Source organism: Ursus arctos, unplaced genomic scaffold, assembly GCF_023065955.2.
Source record: "Ursus arctos isolate Adak ecotype North America unplaced genomic scaffold, UrsArc2.0 scaffold_18, whole genome shotgun sequence".
Classification (NCBI taxonomy): Eukaryota; Metazoa; Chordata; class Mammalia; order Carnivora; family Ursidae; genus Ursus; species Ursus arctos.
In genome coordinates, this window is record NW_026622852.1 from 46929243 (window position 1) to 46954772 (window position 25530).

General features: G+C 49.0%; 1 protein-coding gene across 10 annotated transcripts in view; it reads right to left on the reverse strand.

Annotated features, from left to right (window-relative positions):
* Nucleotides 1-25530, reverse strand: part of CDK5RAP2 (CDK5 regulatory subunit associated protein 2) — a 161664-nt gene that overhangs the window by 25964 nt on the left and 110170 nt on the right. For 7 of the 10 annotated variants that reach the window (XM_026513859.4, XM_026513860.4, XM_026513864.4 and 4 more), the window contains 6 exons: nucleotides 25202-25433; nucleotides 21559-21681; nucleotides 16803-17379; nucleotides 14729-14961; nucleotides 5108-5156; nucleotides 2324-2499 (listed from right to left, as the gene is read on the reverse strand). In XM_026513859.4, the coding sequence (XP_026369644.3) occupies nucleotides 2324-2499; nucleotides 5108-5156; nucleotides 14729-14961; nucleotides 16803-17379; nucleotides 21559-21681; nucleotides 25202-25433 (1390 nt within the window). The remainder of the gene's footprint in view (nucleotides 1-2323; nucleotides 2500-5107; nucleotides 5157-14728; nucleotides 14962-16802; nucleotides 17380-21558; nucleotides 21682-25201; nucleotides 25434-25530) is intronic. The other 3 variants (XM_048223047.2, XM_048223046.2, XM_026513862.4) reach the window with 1 other exon arrangement.

Below are 25530 nucleotides of genomic sequence, written 5' to 3' on the forward strand. Positions count from 1 at the left end.
CTCTTCAAAACCATAAATCCTGCAAGAAGCAACCAACAAAAACTGTGTATCTTCAGCCCTAGTAGTTTCACTTCACAAAATCTAGGTTAAGAAAATGCGCCGAAATAAGGGGAACGCTTCCTGTTCAAAGATATTCCCTGCAGCAGTGTTCACAATTGTGAAATTTTAGAAATGACTTAAATGTTCAGCAAGAGGGGAACATAAGGAAAACTGCAGTTCAGCCATTCAACGGACTATTCCAAAGCCACTAAAAATGATGGTATGTAACAACATGTCAGAAAGCTTATGATAGAATGTCAAGTGCAAAAAGGAAAAATACTAAATTATCTCTCTACTTAGAATATAAACATGACAAAAGGAAAAAACAGATGCAGAGACCAAAAGTCTGAAGAGAAACAAACCCAAGAAGCTAGAGTGGGCTTACTAGGACGGCTCCAGAGAGCACCGTGCCCCTTCAGGGAAGTGCCTGCTAATGCACTGGGAAGGCATGACAAGCCCAAGGTCATGGGTCCCCAGAATAATAAGACATAAGGAGATGCCTACAGGTTCTATGCTGGAAATAAACCAAGGTTGGGGTGGCAGACATGTGGGAGGGTAGAAAAAAGAGAGGCCGGCAAGAGGAATCTAGAGCGAGGTGCCCATACCATAGCAGAAGGGTTTTAAACAACAGGGATCTCAAGGGTTCCCATGAAAAGCTCTGGCTTGCTGCACTGTAACCCTCGCCCCCTTGTAATTCCTCAAGCCCTCAATCGAGGGTGTTCCTCTCACATAAACAGTCTCAGGGGTTCTTGGAAAGGGACTGGGTTCCTTGCCAGGCTGATACAGTGCAGAAAAAGTGCAGCTAAGGGCAGGGAAACAACTCATGGGTCTGACCCACAGTAGGAGAAGGCAGATCAAAGAGCCAGAAATAACCGAGAGAAACCCGGTACACAGAAACTCACAGAAATCATACAGGCATACAGCCAGAAACCCAAAGAAAGCAAATCGCGGTGACTGGCTACTAGTAGGAGCCCAGCTGACACCTCCCTTCTATCAAACAGAGCACTTGGTGCCCTAGGTGGGTTTTCAAACTGTGCTCCTCTGGGCCCTGAGTGTCCCAAAGGAGCCTCAGAGCCACCACGGAGGACAAAGTCTCACCCGTATCTCTATTACGTATCAGGCCTCCGTGTAAAGTTCATCCAAAACAAAGCGGGGGGGGGGGGGAGGGTTGTTGCTAAAAAAGATTTTAAATTTTTGAAAACCACAGTTCTTTCTATGTGATCAGGTGTTAACAAAAAGCTTTTAGAAAGGAGGTGCCAGGGTCTGATTCGTGCTCTGAGTCCATGCTGGGTGCCCTGCAAACAACCACTGGAAGAAAGGCGAGACCAGAGGATGTCAGCTAAGGTCCAGAATCTACACCACGGGTCAGAAAACCACAGTTCCTGGGTCGAACCCACCCACCACCTGTTTTGGGAAATAAGGTTTCGCTGGAACAGAGCCACACTCGTTCATTTACATTTTGTCTATGGCTGCTTTCTGCTACCACAACAGGATTGAGTAATTACAACAAAGACCATATGCTCCGCAAAGCCGAAAATATTTACTATCTGCCCTTTCCTAGGAAAAATTTGCCAATCCCTGGTCCATACTGTCCCTTGAACTTCTGAAATACATGGACTTATAAACACTAAGCCTTACCGAATACCCCAGCAGGAGGGCATGAAGACTGCAAATACAGAGGAGGTAAAGGAGAGCTCAGGGGCAGGCGGAGCTTTGGGAGGCTGGTTCTGCCAAGTGAGCCCACAGCCCACAGTCAGAGGCAGGACGAGGGGCTGACCCAGTGGACGAAGGGTCACACCCTAGAGGGAAACACTGCAGATTGCTAGAATTACAAAATACCCAAACGGGGGTTCGGGGGCGGGGGGTGGTGGTTAGGTATTCTGGTACAATTCAAAGCGAGGGTCTTCAAAGTGACATGACCTCAGGAAGAGTCTGAAAGGAACCAGAGGAGATTAACCAGACTTGGAACGGACACATAACCTCACTGCTTGCCAGCCTGGTTTCTGCCCCTGTCAGAAGAGCAAGGAAATGGCAAGTCACATAATAAGTCATCATTGAGAAATAAAAATGACTCTTCCCCCATCATCAACACTTTCAACAACCGCAGCTTTCCCCCGTGATAAATGATAGTCTGAATGACCAGCTCGGGCCCTGGCAGGATCTCCCTTCATCAGACAAATATTCAAATGTCACTACACTCTGCTTACTCACGCAAGATGGCAAATTACTATTTAGACCAGGAAACCTTGGCTGTGTCCAAAATGCTTAGCAAAGCTTAGCTTACCTTGAGAGAAATGGTTGGCCAAGACCGAGGTCTTCCCAGTCTCGCTGTCTTGCTTCTGGTCTCGTGAGAGGACGGAGGACTTCTCGGACATTTCACAATCGGACAATGCATGAGAGGCAGACGGCTCAGGAGACTCCGGGAGGATGTGCTGGTAGGTTACACTGTCTTCCTCCAACCTTCACCGTAGGGATTGAAAGAGAAATCATTTCCCATAGGAACACTTAAGATTACTTGGTCCTTTGTCAGTTCCCCGTATTTGCAACTTTGTTTTGGAGCCCTTTTGCTTCCCTAGAGCATTTTATTAGTGAGAACGCTCTAAAAAGCGCTCGGTGGGCTTGAGTCTGGAGCCAATGAAGAAGGGGGGAGCCCCTGTCCGGCTTACGGGGAGGGGCCCTCCGAGACAGCATGCATCACTGGCAGCTGCCTACCAAGTGCCCCCTCTGCACCAGGCATGTTACTTAATCCCCCCAGAGACCCTGTGAGGTAGGCATGACTGTCCTCATTCAGAGTGGGGGCTCCTGAGGCGCGTCGTGAGCTTGCCCACAGTCTCACGGCTTGTAAGCGGCCGAGCTCATTCTGGGACCCAGGAGAAAGTAGGAGGCCAACTCAAACCCATGAAGTGGCCTTATGGGTTTAACAATCTCAAACCCCTCATGGCCCCCAAGCAGGTCTCAACGCCACCATTCTGGCAATCATCTGGTTATTAACCCCTATTTCCCAAGAGCCACGGGAGCCATGAGGAAAAACACCCTGAACTTGGTGAAAAGCCCACATGCATCTCCATTAGAGATAAGCTCCTTAATTTAAGCTCTTTTTTTCTCCCACTTTTTCCTATTACTTCTTGTCTCATTATTCATGAGCTCAGACAAGAGCAAAGGACTCCAAAGCTGCAACGCATTCATTAACAGGTAAACACCAGATGCAAGTTCGCTCAGACAGCGTGATGGATGCACGGGCTTGCCGCTGCCTTGCAAAAGTGCCGAATGGGCCAAGGGCACCCATTTAATTAGCTTAGGAGTGACCTGTGCGAGCGCTAAGCCTACAGCAGAAAAAAGCAGAACAGAAGGAAAAGAAACCAACCTGTCAGAGATGGGAAGGGTGACACATGGCTGAGAAGGGCTGAAAGAGGCTCCCTGCCTCCTTCCAGCCCCCTCTCCAAGCAACCACGCTCATCTTTCACAACAGCAAATCTGACTTTGTCTAGCCCCAGCTTATCCTCCTTCAAAGACTCCCCTCTTCCTGTAGCACAGAAATTTGGACCCTTAACACAGACTCTGAGGACCGGCCCAGCACAGCCCCGCCTGCCTCTCCAGACTTGACCCTCGAGTTCCCTGCACCAGCTCACAAGGGCCACATCTCCCTCACCTCGTGCGCAGACACTCTCCGACAATCCCTGCCCCAGGCCTCTCATCCTTTAGATCTCAGTTAAGACTGTCTCCACTCTGGGAGGCCTTACTTGCCCTCTCCACAGCCTGCCACTGAGATGTGATCCGTTATTAGAAGGATGGAAGGAGAGGGCTGAACTGGGAGGGATCTGAGAAAATACTGCGGTGGGAAAGGAATATTTCTTCTGAACGTACAGAAGCTCTGATTGAAACGTCCTCCGGTGAGCTGTGATGCTTCCCACTGTTCACTCTAATGACGCTGTGGCCTTCGTGACGCCAAGAAAGTCTAAAATTCTGGTCTCTGTTTCTTTATTTTACCCCCAGAAGCCCAAAGCCTCACTGCTCCAAAGAGGAGGGAAATACCTGTAGCACTCACAACAGTCTGAACCTTTAACAAGGGAACAGAGGGGGGCGAGACCTTGACATTTCCTGTGGGCCATCAAGCCGAATTAGGAAAGTATACAACACATTTATTCCATGAACATTTTTCAAATTCCAGCCACATGCCAGACAGTTGGGGCTGGAGCAGGTGTAGAGATATTCAAGACACAGTCTTTGTCTTCCAAAGGCAATATGCAACAATAATAAGAGCCCGGGAGTCTGACAGATTCAAATTCAAACCCCAGCTCCGCCTCTTAATGGCAAGCATGCAACTGTGACCCTCAGGTTCCCCGTCCTAAAATGGGAATAACAGGCTTGCCTGGTAGGGTCGGAAAGAATGAACGTGAACGCCTACGGCAGCAGCTGACACACACCAGTACCCCGGGCATGCTAGCTCCTTTCCTCTTCCGAGGAATTCTGGGAACGGAAAGATAAATGCAGGGTGTACTACGATGCCATGTGCTCAGTGCTGCAATGTGATGATGTGCCAAGTGCTGCAGGAAGCATAACTGATCCGGGGATACAGAAGGGAGGCAGGGATGCTGGGGAGAGCCAGGTTCATTGCCACATAGACGGACTCTGAAGAAGGATCTTCAAACTACAGCAGGAAGAAGTCGAGTGCACAGCCTGTGTTCAGGCATGGGCTGCACAACAATAAAAAGTCAGAGAAGACGGAAGCATGGAGAGCATGAGAGAAAGAAAGGCGAGTCAGACTGAGAAGGGCCTCAACGGTCAGGCTAAGGTATCTGAAATCGATCCTACAGGTACCCAGGGGCCAATAGAAGGCATGTGTCATCCTCGTCAAAGCACCTGACAGACAGACGCCAGGAATGGCCTCAAACGACTGGATGGAGGCTGCAGGGCACACAGCACACGCCTGGTTGTGCGTGGCCACTGTCAGTGTCATAGCGTGTTTGTGCTTTACCCACAAGAAGCAGGAAACTAACCGAACAGGAGGGAGCCAGCATGCCCAGCAGGCAAACCGACCACACGGTCTTCCCCAATGGCATACACTCACCTCTCCATCACTTCATTCTGGGGGCTCGTGTCCACTTCGACTGATTTTCCTGGAAGCAGAAAGAACATCAAGAAGAAGGAAGACATTAAAAACAAACAAACAAATAAAAATTAAAAAACCAAGTGTTCCCTAACAATGTCTTACTCATACATTTGCAGAGGCCCCGTTCCATTTGTTTAAATACTCTTTGTAACAATCCCAGCTCTTTATCGTAGGATCACCAAGAATACACTCGGACTAGAGGCTCCTTCATCACTGCTCTGGCACCAGTTCTAGGAGGGAGGTGACAGCCCTGAATCTAAAAACCGATCACCAAGGAGCTGCTGGGTGCAGGTTCTTTTTCCTTCTCTAGAAACTCTGATACCAAGAGAATATATGCTCGTTCCAGGAAATGGGTAACAGAAATAAGAAAAAGAACGCCGCTGTCCTCCAGGTGCCCGCTACGGACACGTTAAGGATTTCCTTCCATTCTTTCTTCCCTGCATTTTGGCACGGGTGACACTGTACTGTGACTTCATCTTTTCCCTTCGTATTTTACTGTAAGCACTTTTCTCACTGAATCTGCCTTGGAAACCTAGTTTTTAATGACTGCATTAAAATTCCATGGTAGGCAGGCATGTACCATAGCTTCTGCCAGTCCCCTCTTTGACATGTAGGTCATCTCCAATATTTCACTTTTATAAATAAATGAAATAAACATCTTTGTACATACAGCGTTATCTACATTTAAATGATTTCCTTAGGAAAGACTCTCAGAAGTGGGATTAGCAGGGAGAGGAGTGTATGAGCGCAGCTGAATAAACCAGGGCCTGCGGCAGGGGAGTGACGATGAGAAATGGCGAAAGAAAACAAAATAAAGCTCAGAACGTAACTGGGTGAAAGATGCGCTGCTCTCCCCTGCATGGCAGCCTTTGCTCTTTGAAAGGAAACACAGGAGCCCAGGTTTCAAAGAGACTAACAGCTTCATGTTAAAAATACTTCAGAACTCTGGAAATTGCAGACTGGGATGAGCTCTTTGAAGAAGCTACCGCGTGGCTAAAGAAAAAAACAAACCCTTCTAGAGCTGCACTTGAAAAATGAGACTATAATTAAACTGCACCCACACATTCCATTTTCAAAACTACTCCTAAAAGGGAAAGTTCTCGAACACCACAGCGCAGAGGAAAAGAGCACCGGAGGTTCACGCGTTTGCCCGTGCCTCATGGTCCCCACCGTCGTGCTCCCAGAGCCGGCGGGTGTTGCTATCGGGGCTCCCTCAACACCCCAGCAGGACAGCCGTGGGCACGGAGAGCCAGCGCGACAGTCCGAGGGCTTGAACATCACCGGCCGCTGCAGGGAGCTGGCGGGCACCGGGAAGGAGTCCCACGGGCCCCCAGCAATCAGGTGCCAGTCCCCGAGGACGACTCCTCAACACCGCCGACGTCCTCTGGCCTCACGTCAATCACACTGGCACAGTGTCAGGCTCTCCATTTCACAGTGAAGTGGAAATCCAAGAGGTCTGACGTGGCCCCTCTCTTCCTCCGACATCCCCTCACCTACTTCACTCTACGCTCCAGTTAAGCAGGGGATTTGGAGACACTCCAGAGCCAGCTCGACCACAAATCTAGCTCTTGATCCTCTCGGATCAAGACTACATCCCGACGCAGTGACGTTTTGGCTCCCCAGAAGGTCGGGAGAGGGTGACAGGCCTCCACTGCAGGGGATGGGCTCGACCTCTCTGTCGTCTACACTCCTCGTCAAGAGGGGAAATCGCCATCTGACTGGGTCCATCTCCAAGACGCTGACTGGAAGTCCCGGGCGCACAAGACCACCGTGAACGGGCAGAGACAACTGTTGTTAGAAGAAGAGGTCAGCACTTTCCATCGCGCACCTGCCCAGGGTGCAACGTTCGTGCTGATACGCAGACCCCGAGGAGGGGCCATCTGCCCAGCCCGGCCCTCCGCAGGGCTGAGGAGTCTACACAGACTAGCCACGCACGCAAGAGCATCGACATACCCGCGTGCTCCAGGAGCACGGACACACACCTCAGCAACCTCCCCGGGGAGGTGATCGCTGGTCTGGGGCACCCTGTTAGCACTCTGGGACTCCTGACCATAAATTTGTCTTATAACTGTCACAAAAACCTCTCTTCAACTCCTAACAGAATCCATGGCCAGAGAGGGAAGTGCGCTGAGGCCATCCAAAACACAAGTCTCTCCGTCTGCAAACAGGACATCCTGTGAGGGGTTTGTAACAACTCCACGACAATTCTATTCTGCCCATTCCCCTGCCACAGCAGAACTCTTTAGAACCAAATGACAAATTGTTAGTGCGGGATTCATAGGGCCATCATGACAAGTGATGCTTTGAATTCCATGGTGGAAACTGCCTTCCCACAGGTGACAGGGTACCATCTGTCAGGCTGTTCCCAAAGCTTAGGAAGCATGTCATGAAGGCGCTGCTCCCGTCTTCCAGGCGAATCTGACTCCTACACCAAAAAGCTGTGTAGTAGGTGGCAGTGGGGGGCCTTCATCTTTTTAAACAAAAAGACGTCTAGTTATCCCATCCATACTGGAACAAGCCAGAGAACGATCACACAGGACAGTCTGGTAACCAGTCAGCCCACCGTCCCCCCTGCACTGATCCGTCCCATACACTGCTTCTGTTTGAAAAGCCTCTTTTGAAACAGTACCCCCCCATTCCAAATCCATCAACCATATAGAATCCAGTTCAAATATCATAGCCTGGCATCTCCTACGTGACCCAAATGTTCCTTCCTTTGCATCCACTAGTAATTTGTACAACACATTTGCAGAGTTCCTCTCAGGCGCCCGTTCCCGACACTGAGGATACCGAGACGAAGGAGGAGCCATCCTGCCCTCAGTGAGTTCACAGCTGCAGGGGGACGAGGCACCCAACAGACGATTGCACTCCAGGACTGTGACAGGTGCGGCACGGGATACCATGGGAGGGCCCGCAGAGGAAACAAACGTGAGCCAGCCCAGACCATCAGAGACAATTTTGAGGAGGTGACCAGGGACACACCTTTGAGGCAGGAAAGAACCGCTGTATAAAGAAGCTAAGGGGCCATGTGGAAGGCAGATTCTAGGGATACTTAGGAAAGATCTTCCATTTTCTGATGGCCTGTTCACCATGCTAATTAGACCCCACATGCCCCATTACCACTCCTAAGATACCTTCCCCAACGACTTCCAGTACGGAAGGTCGAACTCCAATACCCTTTCCTCCTAGAAGCCGTCCCTTCAGAGCTCAGGGCACCTCCTTCCCAGCCCCCACTACGAGGGTCAGACAGAGTTAGAGGACACTGAACCAAAGGGTGCCCGAGAGTAAGATCCAAACTGCATAAAACTATCAATATTGTCATCAAACCCTAACTGGACACTACAAGTACGGCCCCAGCTTAGTTTGGGAGCCAGGACAAAACAAGGCCCCCATCTTCCAGAAGGCTATGCTCTGAAGAAATAAAATATGCCCACAAGAAATCATTGCTGTCACCTCCTGAGCTCCCAAGACTCGTCAGACGGGATACCAGACACTTTAAGTAATCTCATTTAATTCTCACAAATAACTCTGCAAGATAGGTACTATTCCCTCACAGAGGAATTCTGACCATTAAAGGAGTAAGAGAAGCATAAGGCTGGGATTTGAACTCAAGTCTTTCTGGCTCCAAAGGTTCTGTTCTTTCCACCTGGCAAAGAATGTCCATCACAAAGCCAGATGCAACTGTCATAGGCAAGATACAAACAACCCAAAATTAAAAAAAAAAAAAAAAACAAAAAAAACCAAAGAGTTTTGCTTCCACTTGGGGTGAACAAAGAAAGCTTCCTAGAGGATGAACAGAATTTCTAGAATGGAAGAGAGAGTAAAAGCCTTCTAGAAAAGGGACTGGTTCGAGCAAAGTCCCAGAAGTGGGGAAACGCAAGCAAGGCCTGCAGCACCGAAGCTCTGACTGGGACACCCAAGCGAACAGGAGTGTGAGAAGCACCACATCATGGCGGTCAGGAGGTTAGGCTGTGGAAGCCAACCGCCTGGGCTCAAATCCAGACTCTGCCACTCCTTGGATGACCTCAAGCAAGTAAATTCACTTCTCTGTTACTTGTTTATTCGATGAAGCTGACAAACAGCAGCTTCTCATAGGCTGACAACATGCCTAGCACAGAACATGCAGCCAATAAAGCCCAGCCTTCCTCACTGTTTCTCCATCATCAGCATCATCACCATCATTCTCACTGAGAGGGTAGCGGGCTGGACAAGGAAGACCATGGAAGGCCTTGGAAGAAATGAATGCTGTAGGTTCATCCCCACAGGCAGAGGAAAGTCAAGAGAAAGGACCCCCACGGCTGACTTTTATCCATGTGGCTAAACCCTGACACACGTGGTGAGCTAACGGAGGAAAGGGACTACCTCACAACCTTCTCAGTACCTTCCCCGGGGCTGACTCAGAAACACCTGAGGACCACGCTGTCTTCCTGACTTGGTCTGGGAGGCATCATGAACGAGGACACCGTGGGACCGCAACACCAGCTCTCGGTCTACTCTGGGTGCCAAGCCACTTCAAGAATCTGAAAGTTATAGACCCTCACCCCAGAAAAATGCACTCAGAAAATCTTGCAGGGTTCTGGACTCTAGTGAAATCCCTAGCCTGGGAGGCTAGAAAAGATCCCGGCTCTGGTCCTGACAAATCGTGAGAAACCATACTCTCTCCTACTTTTTGGGTTCTACCAACTAAATATTATTAAAGGAAAACAAGGATATGTATGAAGATTCCAATATGGTGTTCTTTTAATAGCCCCAAACTGGAAAGGACCTACATGTCCACGTAATGGGGGATGATTAAGTAAATTATGGTACGTTCATACAAAAGAATGCTCTGCAGCCACCAAAACATACAATGTAGGTTAATATTTATTATCTACAACTGAACAAAAGGAAAGGTTGTGAACAGTCCTAGTTCTACAAAAAATACACACGGGTATAAAAAAGATCTGGAGGTAGAAACTCCAGGGTGTTCATTTTTGCTGTATAAATAATGCAACTATAGGAGTATTCGCTTATCTGTTATTCAACAATAAACACGTACTGTTTTGTATTAAGAAAAAAAGACTATATTTAAAATTTTTAAGAACTCATGCTAAGCAACTGCCTCAAACAGAAAACTATTTTACAGCAAGCTCCCTTTATACTTCAGAAGCCAGACCCCTTAGATAGCATCCAAGAAAGACCCACCTCGGTTACATTTTATTCTCTAAGAACGGCAGTTGTCATGAGGTACCTGAGACTTTTATGCCTTTTGTACAAGAAAACAAAGTTCTATGTTTTTGTTGTCTGCGAAGCCTGAAATGCTTCTGCTTCCAGAACCCACAGGAAACAAGAAGTGAGATCTCCTTGGGCTTGTCAAGGTAAATAACTAAAAAATAAATCAAGGGGGTGGTGTGCGGCTGGATGAGTGAGGGAGGGCAGCTGGTGCCAGAGGCACTCTCTCGCAGCCTCCCACTTCCTTGGGCCCTGGTTGAGGGCCTGCAGGAAGAACAGAGAGACAGACAGAAAATGCCTCAGGCCGGGAAGATACAGCTCTGTCTTGAGGACCCAGTTATTTCTCCAATATTAAAATGAAAACTAGCTTATTTGGAAACCCTTAGAAGAAAGTGGATTTCACAAAGCTGGGGAAAGTCAACTGTTCCTGTGTCCTTGGGCCTCAAGGTCCTGGGGAGCTGGGACTAGGACCACCAGTCTGCAACAGGCCTGAGCTGCTGGGTTCTGCAGAGAAATCAGGAAACATTCCCTGGGCCCAGAGGCGCGAACTATCCCACATTCTACCTTGGAATGAAGTTGGACACACGCAGACCCTCAGGAGCCATCTGTTCCGTAATGTATGAAGGCAGAAGAACTAAGGTCAAACTTTGGTTTCGCCAAGTCAGTTGTAACTCTGGGCAACTGACTCTCCTCCGTAAGGCAAGTTCCTCAAGTAAAACAGGTGGTTCTAAGGCTAAACCCCCGACTCACAACAGGAAGACATATTGGCAAGCACGGAGCACCTATGAGCCATGCACCCAGCACTGCGTCAAGGCTTCGTGCTCATTATTTATTGAGCAGAAGGAACATGACCTGACTTACATGTTGAAAAGATCACTCTGACTATTGTGCGGGAATGGGCTAGAGTGGGACACGGGGAAGCCCAGACCCTCAGGGAGGCAAGGACTGCGATAATCCATGAGAGGAGACCATGGCGGACCGGAGCCGTGGTGGCAATGAGGTGGTCCAAGTTGGTGACTGTGATAATCCACGAGAGGAGACCGTGGCAACAACGAGGCGGTGAGAGTTGGTCCAATTTACAACACACGTTTGAAGGCAGAGCTTCGAAGGGGCGGCAGGTGGGTGGGAGGAGTACTGGGTGGTGTCCACTTAGAAGCCCAGGGAGGAAAGAATTTCCCCCAGGAGGAAGGGACTGACCATGTTCAATTCTGCTGTGAAGGTGAGGGAGGTGCCGTCTAAAACTGATGGCCGGGTTCAGCAAAGTGGCAGGTGTCAGTGTCGGGCACATGCCGTTTCCATGGAGAGGCCGGGATGTCCTAAAGCCCAATTCCAAGAGGTTTGAGAGAGAAAGGGGGGCTGGAAAGTCATACTAATGGATATAAAAGAGAGGGACAAAAATAATGACTTCATAGAGGCAACTTGAATAGATAAAGTTTTAATTTTGGAACCACCTTTGTACTTTTCATATTCAAAAAATAAAATTAAATCAGTAAAAATGGGAGGGGAAGCCCAACACTGAGCACAAACAGAAATAAGTAAATCTAATTATATTCCAAATGAATAGTCTAACAACAAAAGAATGAAACCAAGGAACTTTCAAATTTGATACCTGACTATATACCCCTAGCCTAAAAACTAAAAGAACTACCAACAAATCGTGATCTTTTAGCAGGTTTGTTTCTCACAGTGGTACGGAGGGGCAGTTCTGGGCCTGTTTGTGTGTATTACAGAGAAGTGAGCACAGCAGCAGACACACGATGTTGTGAGAACCGGGATCCTCACTGCTGGAGACGGGAAACAATACGGAAGCAGGAAGAGCAAGAAAGGACACAGTGGGCTGCACTGGAACGGCAGGCACTGCTGTGAAGTAACAACTTTTTAAATAAATTTCACACGTGTACGTATGCATGTGAGATATATCCTAGTTCTGTCTGCTCAAGGGCCTAGAAACAATGAAACCCCAGTAGCAATAAAAACACCCAGCACCCAAACATGGTTTTTAAATAGCATCGCCCTTTAAGATGAACCAGGGCTCCTTGGAGAAGTGGCTGATTCAGGGGCAGGGACAGTATCAATGAGGCTGGAACATCTTTTTTCGTGCCAGAGAGTACAGATGTGCTCCCCAAAAAGACGGAGACCTGTCAGAAGGAATTGCCACTTGCCAAATCTCAATCAATTTGAGCAATAGAATGACAGGCTGAATACCAGCCCACTGAATAAGCAGCTACAAGTCCACAACGTGAATAAACAAATAAGCAACAAACATACAAACAAAAAGGGGACATAAAGGGAGAGCTCATCCTTCCAGCAGATGCCATCTAACAAAAAATGAAGAAGGAATGACGGTATGAGGGAAAAAATCACCATACTGCCACCATCGCAGTGACAGCTGAGCAAGGAACATCTAGTAAATCTGAGGTAAACGTCTGAAGAGGAACCAAATATTGCCAGGGTTACAAAGTACTCCCCACTGATTACTTATATATTACACAGGGAAATACTGTCATTTATAGCAGAGAAACCGGACACACATCAGCTCACCCAAGTGATCCAAGTTCTTTTCACCAACAATGGAACAAACCGATGGCACGCACCTCATAAACACGGTACCGCGAGAACATTATACTTATGCAGGTTTCTTGCCAAAACCACACAACTAATCTCATCAAATGTATCTAAACCAATCCTAAAGAAACAACAGATAATCCCAAATTGGGGCACTGGCCTAAACTCTAAGAATAGGTCCATGTCATGAAAGACAAAGGGCGAAGGAAAAGGTTAAAGATAACCAAAGACACGTGACAACTACATGTAATGTGCGGAGTGGGTCTTGGATCGGAACCAGGAATAAGACTCATAAAAGACACTATTGAATCAATTAGTGAAGTTCTAATATAGACTGTATATGAGATAATGATACTAGGTCATGGATTTAACAATGGCGCTGTGGCTGTATAAAAGAATGTCCTCAATGGGAGGGGCCGCACGCTTTGACACTTCTAGGGGGAAGGGGGAAAGGGACATGATATCGCCAAGCCACCCCTGGAGGGCTGATGATGATGGTGATGATGATGATGATAATGTCAGGCTCTAGGGTAATAATAATAATAATAACAATGTTGGGTGCTTGGGGGGTGCCTGCCTGGCTCAGTTGGGGAAGCATGTGACTCGTGATCTCAGGGTCATCAGTTCAAGCCCCATGCTGGGTGTAGAGATTACTTAAAAATAAAATCTTAAAAATAATAATAATAATAATGTGTACATACACACACGTGTGTATATACACAGATGGTCCCTGACTTTCAATGGTGCAATTTACAATTTTCAACTTTAGGACTGTGTGAAAGCAACAGGCATCCAGTAGAGACTGTACTTCAAATTTTGAATTTTGATCTTTTTGCGGGCTAGAGACATGCGGTACAACCATCCCTTGTGATTCTGGCAGTGGCAGCGAGCCACGGCCACCCATCAGCCACACCATCACAAGGGCAAATAACTGATACAACCAGCCTGGACCGACAAGGCCATTCTGTTTCTCACTTTCAGTACAGCCTTCAACGAAGAACACGAGACATCCAATACTTTCTTATAAGACGGGCTTTGTGTTAGAGGATGGCGCCCGACTGTAGGCTACTGTAAGCGTTCTGAGCACGTTTACGGCTGGGCGAAGCTATGATGCTGGGTAGGTTAGGTGTGTTAAATGCATTTTTTGCTTATGATATTTTCAACTTTATGATGGGTCTACTGGGATATAACCCCATCATAAATTGAGGAAGATCTGAATACAGAGACAGAGAAAGAGAAAATGACAAAACAAATGTGGCAAAACTGATGAAGCCAAGTAAATAGTATAAAAGAACCCCTAGTCTCAAAAAAACTGCAAATGATTATTTTTTTTATTTCCATGCAATAACATCTATTAAAGTACCTACCACACAGCAACTGTTTAGCAAAGGTTCTCTTTCATCCTTCCTCTAACAACCCCTGACCCTTGAATATACGTTTTTCACCAATAAATGTCTGCGGTTTTTTGTTTGCTCATTTTGCTGAGTGTTGCCAACATTTAAAACTCATGAGTTCTTACCCCCGCCCCCCAAAACCCAATTTCCACCCTCTCTTGAAAATTTAGAGCAACCATGGGCGTGGGGCAGGTGTGGGGGGCGGTGCCTCGGCAGCCAGACCCTGGGTCCGGAACAAGCACAGGGAAGCCATCGCTGGAGGGCACCGTGGTCAGCGTGGCGCCGCTCTCACTGCATCCGAGCAGAGGTAAGGGCCACCGAGGAGTCGGTTCCACCAGGGCCCCTCTAGGAGAAGTCCTGGATCAATACGTGGTGTGTCTTAAGACTCACGATCCACTGCCCCACTTACCGTTGAGAAACAGCTTTTCCAATTTCTCGAGCAGCTCGGCACATTGATTCAGCTGCTCCTGGAAACCCTCGGCCACGTAGTGATCCACGTCGCTGGCCTGCAGCAGCTGCTCAAACGCCTTCATCGTGGCGTTCATATGTTGCCGGTAAAGGACGCAGATGCCGTGGCTATCCTTAATCTGCTGTCTTTGAAGGGAGAGCTCCCTGGCCTGGGACTGAACTAATGAATCGTATCTGATAAAAAAGGGGGGGCAGGGAGAGAAAATGCTTGTACCATTTTAGAATTGAATTTTTGTGACCTTAACACTAATTGGAAAAATGACAGAGCACAATTTTTAAAAGCCTGCAGCTGTACAAGTATACATATTCTAGAAAAATTGGAAGTCTGCAAGGTCACTCCTTCGATTTCAAAACAGCCAACAAATGCTGGAACAAAGGTTCTTCTGCAATATTTTTAACCTTATAAAGCCCCCAATTACAGTACAGACTGGCAAGAACTCAGGAGGACAATTAGTTTCCATACACTCTTCAAAAATATTATTCTGAATTATAGAAACAAGTGCTCCAAGGGCCAGGGGACCCACCACAAATTCTCATGAAGAACAAAAAAGAAACTAACACGGGAACACAAAAACGGGACTCTTTCCTCTCGACTGAAAGGTCAGGGGGTAATCGTAATCCTAACGACCATTTATGGAGGGTCTATGACCCGTCATTCAGGGCATTAGTTGTTTTTGTATAAGTTAACTGCTCCCTGCAATCTCCGGACAAATGTATGCACCTCCTCGTTTACAGAGAGGAACCGGACTCAGAGATCGAAAAGTTAAATGGGGAAGGTTTCAGACTCAAACACAGTCTTTCCTCAAAGCCCGTGCTTTTTTGTACAATACTACCTTCCTGACACCACATCTGCCTTTTCCCGTGTGAGCACACGAGAACTCACAGGCACGCAGCGAAATGTAAGTTAAGGAAAACGTGGCTCCTATTAACCGTGACCACAGTCACCCAGCCCCCGCGTGGCTTGGCAAAGATGCTGACCCTTCATAAACGTGTTCCCCCTTCCCTGAAATGAGGGCAGCACATGGGGCTGCTGACCACCTTTGCTGGCGAGTGTGCGCCTACGGGTCATGTGACAGCTGCGCTGAAGATGGGGCGGTTTCTCGGGTGAGGAAGGACACGAGGACTAGGGTGGGACACAGTGGCTTGAGGACTAGGGTGGGACACAGTGGGCTTGCGCACTGGCCGCGGCTCGGAGCAGCACTGTCGCTGTCCTCGGGCGGTCTGCTCAGTCACGGCAGCCTCTTTGAGCCTCAATTCCTCATGCACAGAAACACATTTAAGAACACCTCCTTTCCGGGTGATTCTGAGGATTAAGAAAGTGCCTACTTAGGGGTCTGACTCGACTGCCTTTCAATAAATACAAGCTTCCTCCCATCTTGCTGTTTGGGAAGGCTTGAAAAAATTCACCCTGGCTCCTGACAATTCAGAACTAGTTCTGAATGTTCGTCTCAAATAAGTGACGAATGAAGGTCAACTTTGCAAACGATCGCTTTTCTGTCATGGCTCATAAAGCAAAACTGTACATATCTCTGCCCGTAAAACATGACCTAAGAATTCTCTTTCTATGCAGGCTTATTTCTCTAAGATGACCTGAAAGGGTAAAGATATGGAAACTATTTATATTCTTCCCACTCTGCCTAGGACATCAGTTTCAGTCCCACAGTAAAAGCCAATAATGGGCTCCAGGAGTAAACACCGCCATTCCGCAAATGTACCGCAACTCACCGAGCGGCGGGAATAAGACCTGTGCCCTGAGTTCCCAGCCTGACGAGGGCAAAATCCCCTCTGCCAACTTCAGAAGACACAAAACTAGAAATGTGTACAGCCGCTGTTCTTTGTGGCCTTACGTTCACCTCTCCACAGGGCCCAGCTGCCCTAAACCCACCGTCGAGCCTTCCCCAAGACACAAGCCCCCCCATCGCCAAGCAGCATTCCCCTGTAGCTCACCGGCCGACCTAGTGGCAACCTGGGGAACTGCAGGCTTCAAGAGCGGGAGAAGCGGCAGTGGGATGTACCTGGAGGGTGAGAGATCTCTGAACTTATTCTGCAGGTTATGGATTTCGCTGAAAAGCTCCATGTTCAAATTCTGCTCCTTCTGCAGCTCATACTCCTGTTCCACTAGCTGCTGTCTGAGGCCCTCCAGCAGCCCGCCCTGGGTCGCCTCTGGAGCCAGCTGATGAAGGACCTTCATGTGCTTCACGTAATGTACTTGGTGCAAACTGGAGAACGTCATTTCTTCGTCGTCAGTACTACCCTTGGGCTTGCTCGAGACATCCTGGCCCCCTTCTGTCCCACACAAGACTGTGAGAATGGCCTCGCTGCACTGGGAGTGCTTTTGAAGCTGAAATAAGAAATTCCGGTAGCCCTCGAGCTCAGCTTCCAAGTCACAGATTTTCTGTTTTAAGTTTTCTGTATCACTTGAGGTGTCGATGTTCTCAGACTGATGGGTCCCCATCACACTGACTTTGGTGGGAAGCTGATTCTTAGAACTCAAGTAGGCAGCTACTAAGGCTGGGCCAGGAAAATCTTCAGAAGGATTCCCTTTGCACGTTGGCAAGATGGCAAGGCCATCGGGCTGGCAAATTTCAGAGTCTGTGAATCAGACACACTTATGTCAGTACTTCCTTTGCTGAAATCTACCCCCTCTGCCCCTGCATAGCCCAACAAGCCTCTCTGATTCCAGTCCTTCTTCTTACCTCTCAATCCACCCTCTTCCTCAGAGCAACTATTCTAGAAAGTGAATTTGATCATGATAACCACCACAGCCCACCTAAAATTCATCCATATCCCCATTAAATGGAGGATTAAGCCCAAATTCCTTCTTACAGCGTCTGGGACCCTCCACAATCTAGTTCCAGGCAACCTACCCAAGAGGATCCCCTCACACCACCTACAGAGAGTCCCAGAATTCCTTGCACGCACCAGGCTGTTTTATGCCTCTATGCTTTTGCATGTGCTCCTCCCTCTGCCTGGAATGTATCTGGTTCTCTAAGCCTACTCAATGAACTCATCCTTCGACACGCAGATCTAATTCTCCTTCTGCAAAAGCCCATCTTCAAACGATGCCAAACTGCCCCTCCGTCTGTGCACACAGCACCCCACACACATCGCCCTGGACACGCATGCCACATGCTAGGTGCAAACGGAGGAACGACACGGGCTGGTTTACTTATTTACATAGCAATTCGATGTTTGGATTCCTCTCTCGCTCCTTCACAGGAGGGACAGGCTTTCACCTTCACAGTCTCGGGGTCTGGTACAGCACCTCACCCAGACCGGAAGTCAGAAGGTCTGACAGATACTGGGGAGTGTGTGAAGTAACATTGAAGAGCAATAATTCTAAAACCCGCACGACTGAGGAGAGTCTTCATTTCCACGTCTAATGGGTTCCGGGAGGTGCCGCGACATCCCTGCAGTGAGCTGTTTCACTGAGGCACTACCCTGCCAGGAACTATTTCCTGACAGCTGTTTCCAAGCCCCGGACGTGCGGCCCAGCCTGTGTGAGCGATGGAGTCGCACTGCAGAGAGAAGGCGTAGCTCTGAAGTCGAAGAGAAGGGGGACCACACCCACCTTTGCCACTTGCTGGCTACATACCTGCAGTAGGCAAGCAGTTTAATGTCTCAGAGCCTCAGTCTCCCCATAAAAGATGTCTAAGCTACTTGTTGCAAGACTTGTAGCTCAGGCCCAAGTCCAATGCCTCTGTCCTCAACCACATACCACACTGCCCGTCGTCCAGGGGGAGCTCAGCTCAGTACAAGGGGTGTCTAAATCCTTAGGAGGCAGGAGGCTAGAGTAGAAAAACCCATCTTCACAACCGAACCAGATCTGGTTTCAAACTCTGGCTCTGCCACTCACTAGCTGCATGACCTCGGGCAGGTTACTTAACCTCTCTGAGCCTCAGCAGTTTCATCTGCAAAATGGGAAGAACACCATTTACTGTGAAGGGTTGTGTTTGCTGTGTTCTGAGGATCAAGGGGGACGGTATCTGCAGAAAGTGTCTGGTACACAGTAGTGAAGGAGCCCAGCTAATACTGATATTCTCTGCTTCCCTCCAACTGCTGGAAGATGGAAGAAGATGCCGATCATAGGAGGCAGGAGGCATGCAAGCAGGGGCTGCGGACCAGGGCAAAGGCTGCAGAAGCAACCATGTGGATTGGATGACAGGGTCTGGGAGAGTTCTCAGAGGGCAGAGCACACAAAAATCCTCGTCAGACTGTGTATTCCAATTTCTGGGCTCTGCAACTGTTCCTCGTGGCTGTAAGCCCATTCTTATCTCTCTGTTCACAATGCAAATACTACAAAATAACTCTTTTATTTTAGAAAGCAGCTGCTACATGACCTAAAGGAAGCATTCCTAATACAGCATTTCTACTGTACAAAATTTGTGATAGTCACTGGTGTCTGCGGTCTCCCGGGGTGCAGACGTGTCATTCATCTCTGTTCTCCGGGGTCTGGCACAGGGCCTGGGGCAGAGAAGGCACTCAGTAAGTAACTGCTGGCTGAATGAGTGTAAGACACAGAGACAGAGGGAGAGATCTCAATAGGCTTTTTTTCTAATAAATCACCTTCCGAGTCAAGGAACTATCTTTGCCATAATAACCTCATGATAATGGAATTTCATGGCAAGAAGTGACGTTCGTTCACTCAAGGGAATAAAGATCAGTTTCGATGATTTTCATTAAGCAATCATCAGGCAGAGACAAGTGTAATAAGACCCACACGAATGTCCTTCTGTGATGCAGACTGTGGCCAGCTCTGACGCATAGCTACACACACACACACACACACACACACACACACACACATCTCAGAATGGGGGGACGGTGTGCATTCTCCTACCAACGCTTAACCTCCACTTTAAGCTTTGTTCCTCACAACACAACAATCTAACATTTACACACCTGCCCCCAATCTACAGCGGCTTGTGATTCGGCTGCGGTAAAGATCTGGTTTCTAGGCTCCAAGGCCAGTCTCTGGCACATCTCACAGCCCAGCATCGACACGGCAACCTGACTTTGCTCCTCGCAGCTCAGTAGCCCTTGGTGAAGGGCCAAAGGTGGATCTTTCATTTGAAATCACTGCATGGAGGGTGTGGGAGAGGGAGGACTACAAGCTGTATGTAGAGGGTGAACCTGCGGTTTAGCAAGGCCTCAGGACACACCGCCATGCCAGGGCCCGGCCGAGCACCACTTCCCACCTATGCTATGACTAAATGGATAGCCTTCACAACTCTGCGAGGCATCACTGGCATCCCCATTTTACAAGAGGAAATCGAGGTTTAGAGCGATAAGAGCTTGCCCAAGGGTCGGATGAGTAAGCAGCAGAGCCCCTCCCTCAAAGCCTGGCCCACTGCCTCCAACACTCTGAATGCTGCCTACTGCCTCCTGATATACCCATCCCTCCTGCAATCGCAGTCTTCCGTATCAGGGCTGCACGAGCAAGGACAGACTTCCCTTAGCCCTCAATGTAAGGGCCAATAACACCTGTGGAATCCCCTGCATTCATTTCTCAAGGATCTATCAAGGAGCTACTGAAGAGCAAAGAACAGTGAGGCCGTCACACACGGCACCAGCTTTGCTGAGAGCAGTCACTGAGCAAGTCAGTTCGAGAAGAAAATATGGGGGGGGGGCAATTGGGAGTGTCTAAATAACTGAGGGACTTGGAAGGCCTTCTCTGGAAAGTGACGCTGAAGCAGAGACCTCAAAGTGCATCAATTAAAGGGGGAACATTCAAGCAGAAGCATGTGCAAAGTTCTAGAAACACATTCAGACAAAGGAAGTTCACTAATGCTGGGGATTTGGGAGGGAAAGGGAAACTGCCAGTTAGACACGAAGCCTTTAGCAGTCAACTAGCTATGAACAAGAAATCCAAAGATGTCCCCAGGACCATTTATCTGCATTAGAGGAAATACTGCAGTTCTGGAACTTTCTACGATTCAGCTAAGGGTACTTTATTGCCTGGTCAAGTGGCTTTCTCCTCAAAACCTACAACATTCAGAAGCATGTGACCACGTATCCACCACACTGACTGGAGGCTTTGGGAGAGCATACACCGTGACTCAGTGCTTCCCCAGAGATTGGCATTCTCATAGCCGCCCCAGGACAAATTTAGGATTCCTGAAGACAATTATTTCTTACAGAGTGAATTAGGTTCAGATTAAAGGTGATTCTTTTTTTAAACAAAGGCGGAGGGGGGCGGATCTAAGGTAAAAAGAAAAAATGTCAGCATGTGTTCATTCTGGTTGAATGGGAACATGAATATTCTTTTCTTATCCTTTGTGCTTATCTGTAGGCTTAAGAAGAGATAGATCCGACTTGCCTGGGAACTCACTCACGTCCCTGTACCTTTCCCACAGCCCGCACACCAGGGGGCAGCTCAGGGTCACCTCCGACCCACCCTCCCGGGCGGCAGGAGGCCAACGTTGCACCACACGGAGAGCCACCCGGCTGCGGGGCTGGCTGTGGGGTCCCTGAGAGCATGTACTGCGCCCGTCAGGGCCCGGCCCACTGCCGGGGAGAAAAGGGTGACAAATGGACCGGTGAGCTCAGACACGCAGTCTACTATAACCCCACTCATCTGCCCACTTACCAGCTGGATGACCCCGGATCGATTCTTTTTAAAAACCTCAGCTTCCTCATGTGTTAAATGGGAATAATGATGATGTCCTAAGATGCCCGCTGCAGGGCTTAGTAACAATTTTTCTATGAAACACCCCAAGGAGTGCCTGGCACACGGAAGCTGCTCAACACACACAGGGGTTGAATTCTGACCGGTCTCGTAGCTGGTGTGCTGGTCACTGTCCCCTTCCTTGTCTCTCCAGACACAGGGCATGGTTGTAATTCCCTTTTGCTCTCCCGGACTGTCCTGGTAGGCGGCTCCCACAAGGGGCTGGGCTATAAGCATTCACGAAGAGAAGGAAAAATAAATAAAACCATAGACTTGAAACCCAGCCAAGCAACTGAGAAGAACACAAAGATACAACAGGGAAAATAAAAACACTGGGGAGGCAAAATGCAATTTATAAGATAAAATTAATCTATCGAGCTGCCATAACAGGACATAAAAAGCATAAATATACTGCAGCTTGTCTAAAATGGTTTAAGTCCAGGCTCTCAAAAAACTATGAGTGAGAAAATGAATTCTATAGACTATGCCCACTTCTCTGGAGAAGAGAGAGGCCACAGGGTCTACTGGGCAACTGTGGGAGTAGCACCTGGTCAAGGCACCCTGGTGTCTCAGCAAGAAACAAAAACAGTGGTAAATTCATACAGCAAGTCCTGAGCCAAGTGCCAGGGCCTCTGCTGGGCTGAGTCACCTTGGTCATAAAACCTTTCCTCCCTGAAGTGTCCCTCACTTCTGCCTTGCACTGGTGTGTTTAACACACCAGGGAGCTCTCAGAAGGGAGAGACTATCTCAGTCCTCTCCATCTCTGTCTCCTACACCCAGCATGAGGCTGGGAACACAGTGGGTGCTTGGGGAATAGTCACTGAATGCATGAATAGATGTCCACATGGAGGGAAGGAAGGAAGGAAGGAAGGAAGGAAGGAAGGAAGGAAGGAAGGAAGGAAGGAAGGAAGGAAGGAAGGGAGGAAGGAAGGGAGGAAGGGAGGGAGGAGGGAAAGTGGGAAAGGAAAGAGGGAGGGAAGAGCAATACTGCCAAAGGCCCACGTATCTTGAAACCTCCGCTACAGTGAGCCCATGAACCTAAAGATCAATGGAAAATACCATGGACTATAGGTCATCAGAAAACCCATATGCAAGGTGTCGAGATGCTAGGCTTTACAAGGCAGTAAAGGGCACGGGCCTGGAAGTCAGGCAGGCTGGTCTGAATCTAGCTCCGGAAGTTAGTGACAGTGTGACCGTAGCCAAGTCACTTTATCTGTGAAAGTGCTGCCTCATGATAAAACGGGGATGATTACTATTCCTACCTCAAGGACTGGTAAGAAGATTCCATTACATCATGTACTTAAAGTGGGCAGTGAGTCTGAAAAAATAACAGGTGCTCATCTTATCACTGACACAGGAAGTACAAGACTCCCAGCCCTGAGCCACCTGGAAAATCTCCATGTTAGATACAGTCCCCCACCCCAGAATGCCAACTCTTTGATGGCAAAATCCCAAATAAGCTCAGTGTCCTCCCTGCACATGCACCTTGCCCCCTCACTCTAAGGGCCCGGGCTGTCTCCCAACACTGCTTCGCCTGTGGCCGCCCCCGGAGTGGAGGCCATCCCCTGGCCATCTTTCCCACAACCCCTGTGATCCCAGACCTGGAAGAGCGTACATGCCTTCGCTCTCCACAGACACCTCCAGGTCATGCTCTCTTCCCTAAAAGCTCCAGCTCTGCAGCTCATGCTGCCAGACCACCAGTGACGACCCACCTGCTGCAGTTGCCCGCGGTCCCGATTCCGAGTCCCTCAAGCCTCGCTGACAGCGTAGCTCCTAACTGCCCCGTGTCTCAGCACCGCTCTACGGTAAAAGTCCTCGGAGCTGTCTGTCCTTGCCCTCTCGGTTCCTCTCCTGCACTGGCTCTCTGGAACGTGTGCCAGGCAGGCCTTGGCCGCACCAGGGCAACAGCTCCCTCGAGGTCACCGGTGATGGCTCCCTATTACTAAATCCCAAGGCCAATCCTCAGGCCTCATCTTACTGATTCACAATATTCGACACAGCAAACCGGCTCTTTACTCAGCTTCTGGATGTCATCCTCTTGGGCTCCGTGCCTGCCTCCCTGGCTGCTCCTTCTCTGTCCAACCCCTGCTTACTAGAGAGGCCCAGTCTTGGTGCCTGGATCTGCTCCCTGGGTCTCCAAGTCTCAGAGCTTCAAATACCAGCGATATGTGGACATTTGCTAAATTTACGGCCCTGTATCTCCAGCTGCCGACCTGGCACCGCCACGGGGCTGGTCCACGGGCATCTCAAGAAGTCCCAAACCAGACACCGGATGCCCGCCTCAGCCTCTCCCACCTCAGGGCAAGACAGCTCCATCACTCCGATGGTTCGTGTCACCAGTGAGCCTTTCAAGCAGAGGTCGGCCTACATCTCTTCCAGAGCCAAACGCAGACTACTTCTGGCTCTGCCGGCCACAGGGCCTCTCTCACACCTACTCAACTCCGCAATCGCCGTGCCCGAGCAGTCCCAAGCAGCATGCAAATCAGGGAGTGTCACGGTGCTCCAAGAAAACTTAAAAAATGGCCGGTGAGCTTGGCCCACAGGCCGTAGTTTGCCCATCCCTGCTTTAAAGCTGAGGTCGGGTCATGTCACCCCGCTTCTCGAAACCCTCCATTTCCAGTCTTATCTGCGTGAAAGCAAAGCCCGAGAATGGCCTCAGCAGGCCCTCCCGATGGGTACCTCCCTGACCTCCTTCCCATCTCCTCTTCCCCACTCCACTCCAGCCACATAACTGGCCTCCTTCCTAGTCATCCAACTTCCCAAGTTCAAACAACATCAGGGCCTTTGCCCTTGTCCCTGCGGCCAAAAACGTCCTTTCCAAGCTGACTATTCCGCTCCCTCCTCCCGCTTGTGTCCGGATGTCACCTCCTCGGGGAGGCTCTAGGATCCCACATATGGTAGCACACTCTATCCCGCTCCACATTGCCCATGCCCTCAGCCCTGCTTCCCCTTCCTCCCCAGCACCTGCCATCTCTCGTTCGCCACACCTGCTCATCAGAGGACTGTCTTTCTCCCCACAACGGGAATGGAAGCTAGACACAGACTTAGAGCATCTGTTTTATTCACTACGTCCCCAGGGCCTATGACAGTGCCTGGCACACAGCAGGGTTTCATCAATACTTTCTGAATGAATAAATAAAAGATTGCTGTTGTTGTTCTTAGTACTATGTGTTGCTGCCTTGTGCTTACAGCAGAAGTGCAAAATCGGCAGTCAACATGTGTACTTCTGTGGACTCATGCATGCTCTGAAAACGAGGTCCAACACTACCTGTGTGCCCAGCTACACTGCTCTGAGACAGGGTTTGGAATCAGCCCTGAGGAAGCCAAAGTAATGTAGTCTAGACATGCTAGAAAACCCCACCAAGAGGGTTCTCACTTATATATACATGATGCCATATGCCTGAGGCTTCCACAGATAAAGCCAAAACTACCCACCCAGATTCAAGTCATCCCACAGCTGGGGTACCCCCAGACCAACCCAAGTGAAGGGAGCGATGACCTCACAAGACCTGCGAACACTTACAAGTTCCCTTTATCCAGACTCCAGAACAAAATGAAAACAATAGATTCATTTTCCTTATTGTGTTCCTTTGATTGTGTATTTGTCAAGAGTCGAGATTAATCACTGTAATTCATAAAATTTATACTCAAACTTACTGCAGTTCTAAACAACAAGGCTGACATTTCGAGCAGCTCCGTCGGGTCGTTCATCTAGCTCACGGAGAATACATTTTCCTCGGTGCTTACCTTTCTGCAGCGTTTTGTCTGCCGCTGGCCTCCCCTCCATCATTGCTTCAGCCAGAATTAACTTTTGGTGAAGTTGCTTATTGCGGATTTTAAACTCCTTCAGCTCCCCCTGCAGCTCCAAGATTTGGCCCTGCAGCTGGGCCACCACCTCCTGGCCGGCAGGGAGCCGATACACGTTTCCTAACGACCGGGACGGTTTTAACAGGACGGGCAGGCGGGACTTCTTCACGTCCTGAAGAGACACACGCACAGGACAATGAATACACTTCCTCTGGTCACACAGGCGACATTCTCACGCCAGCCTCGTAAAACAGGATGCAAACCGGCTG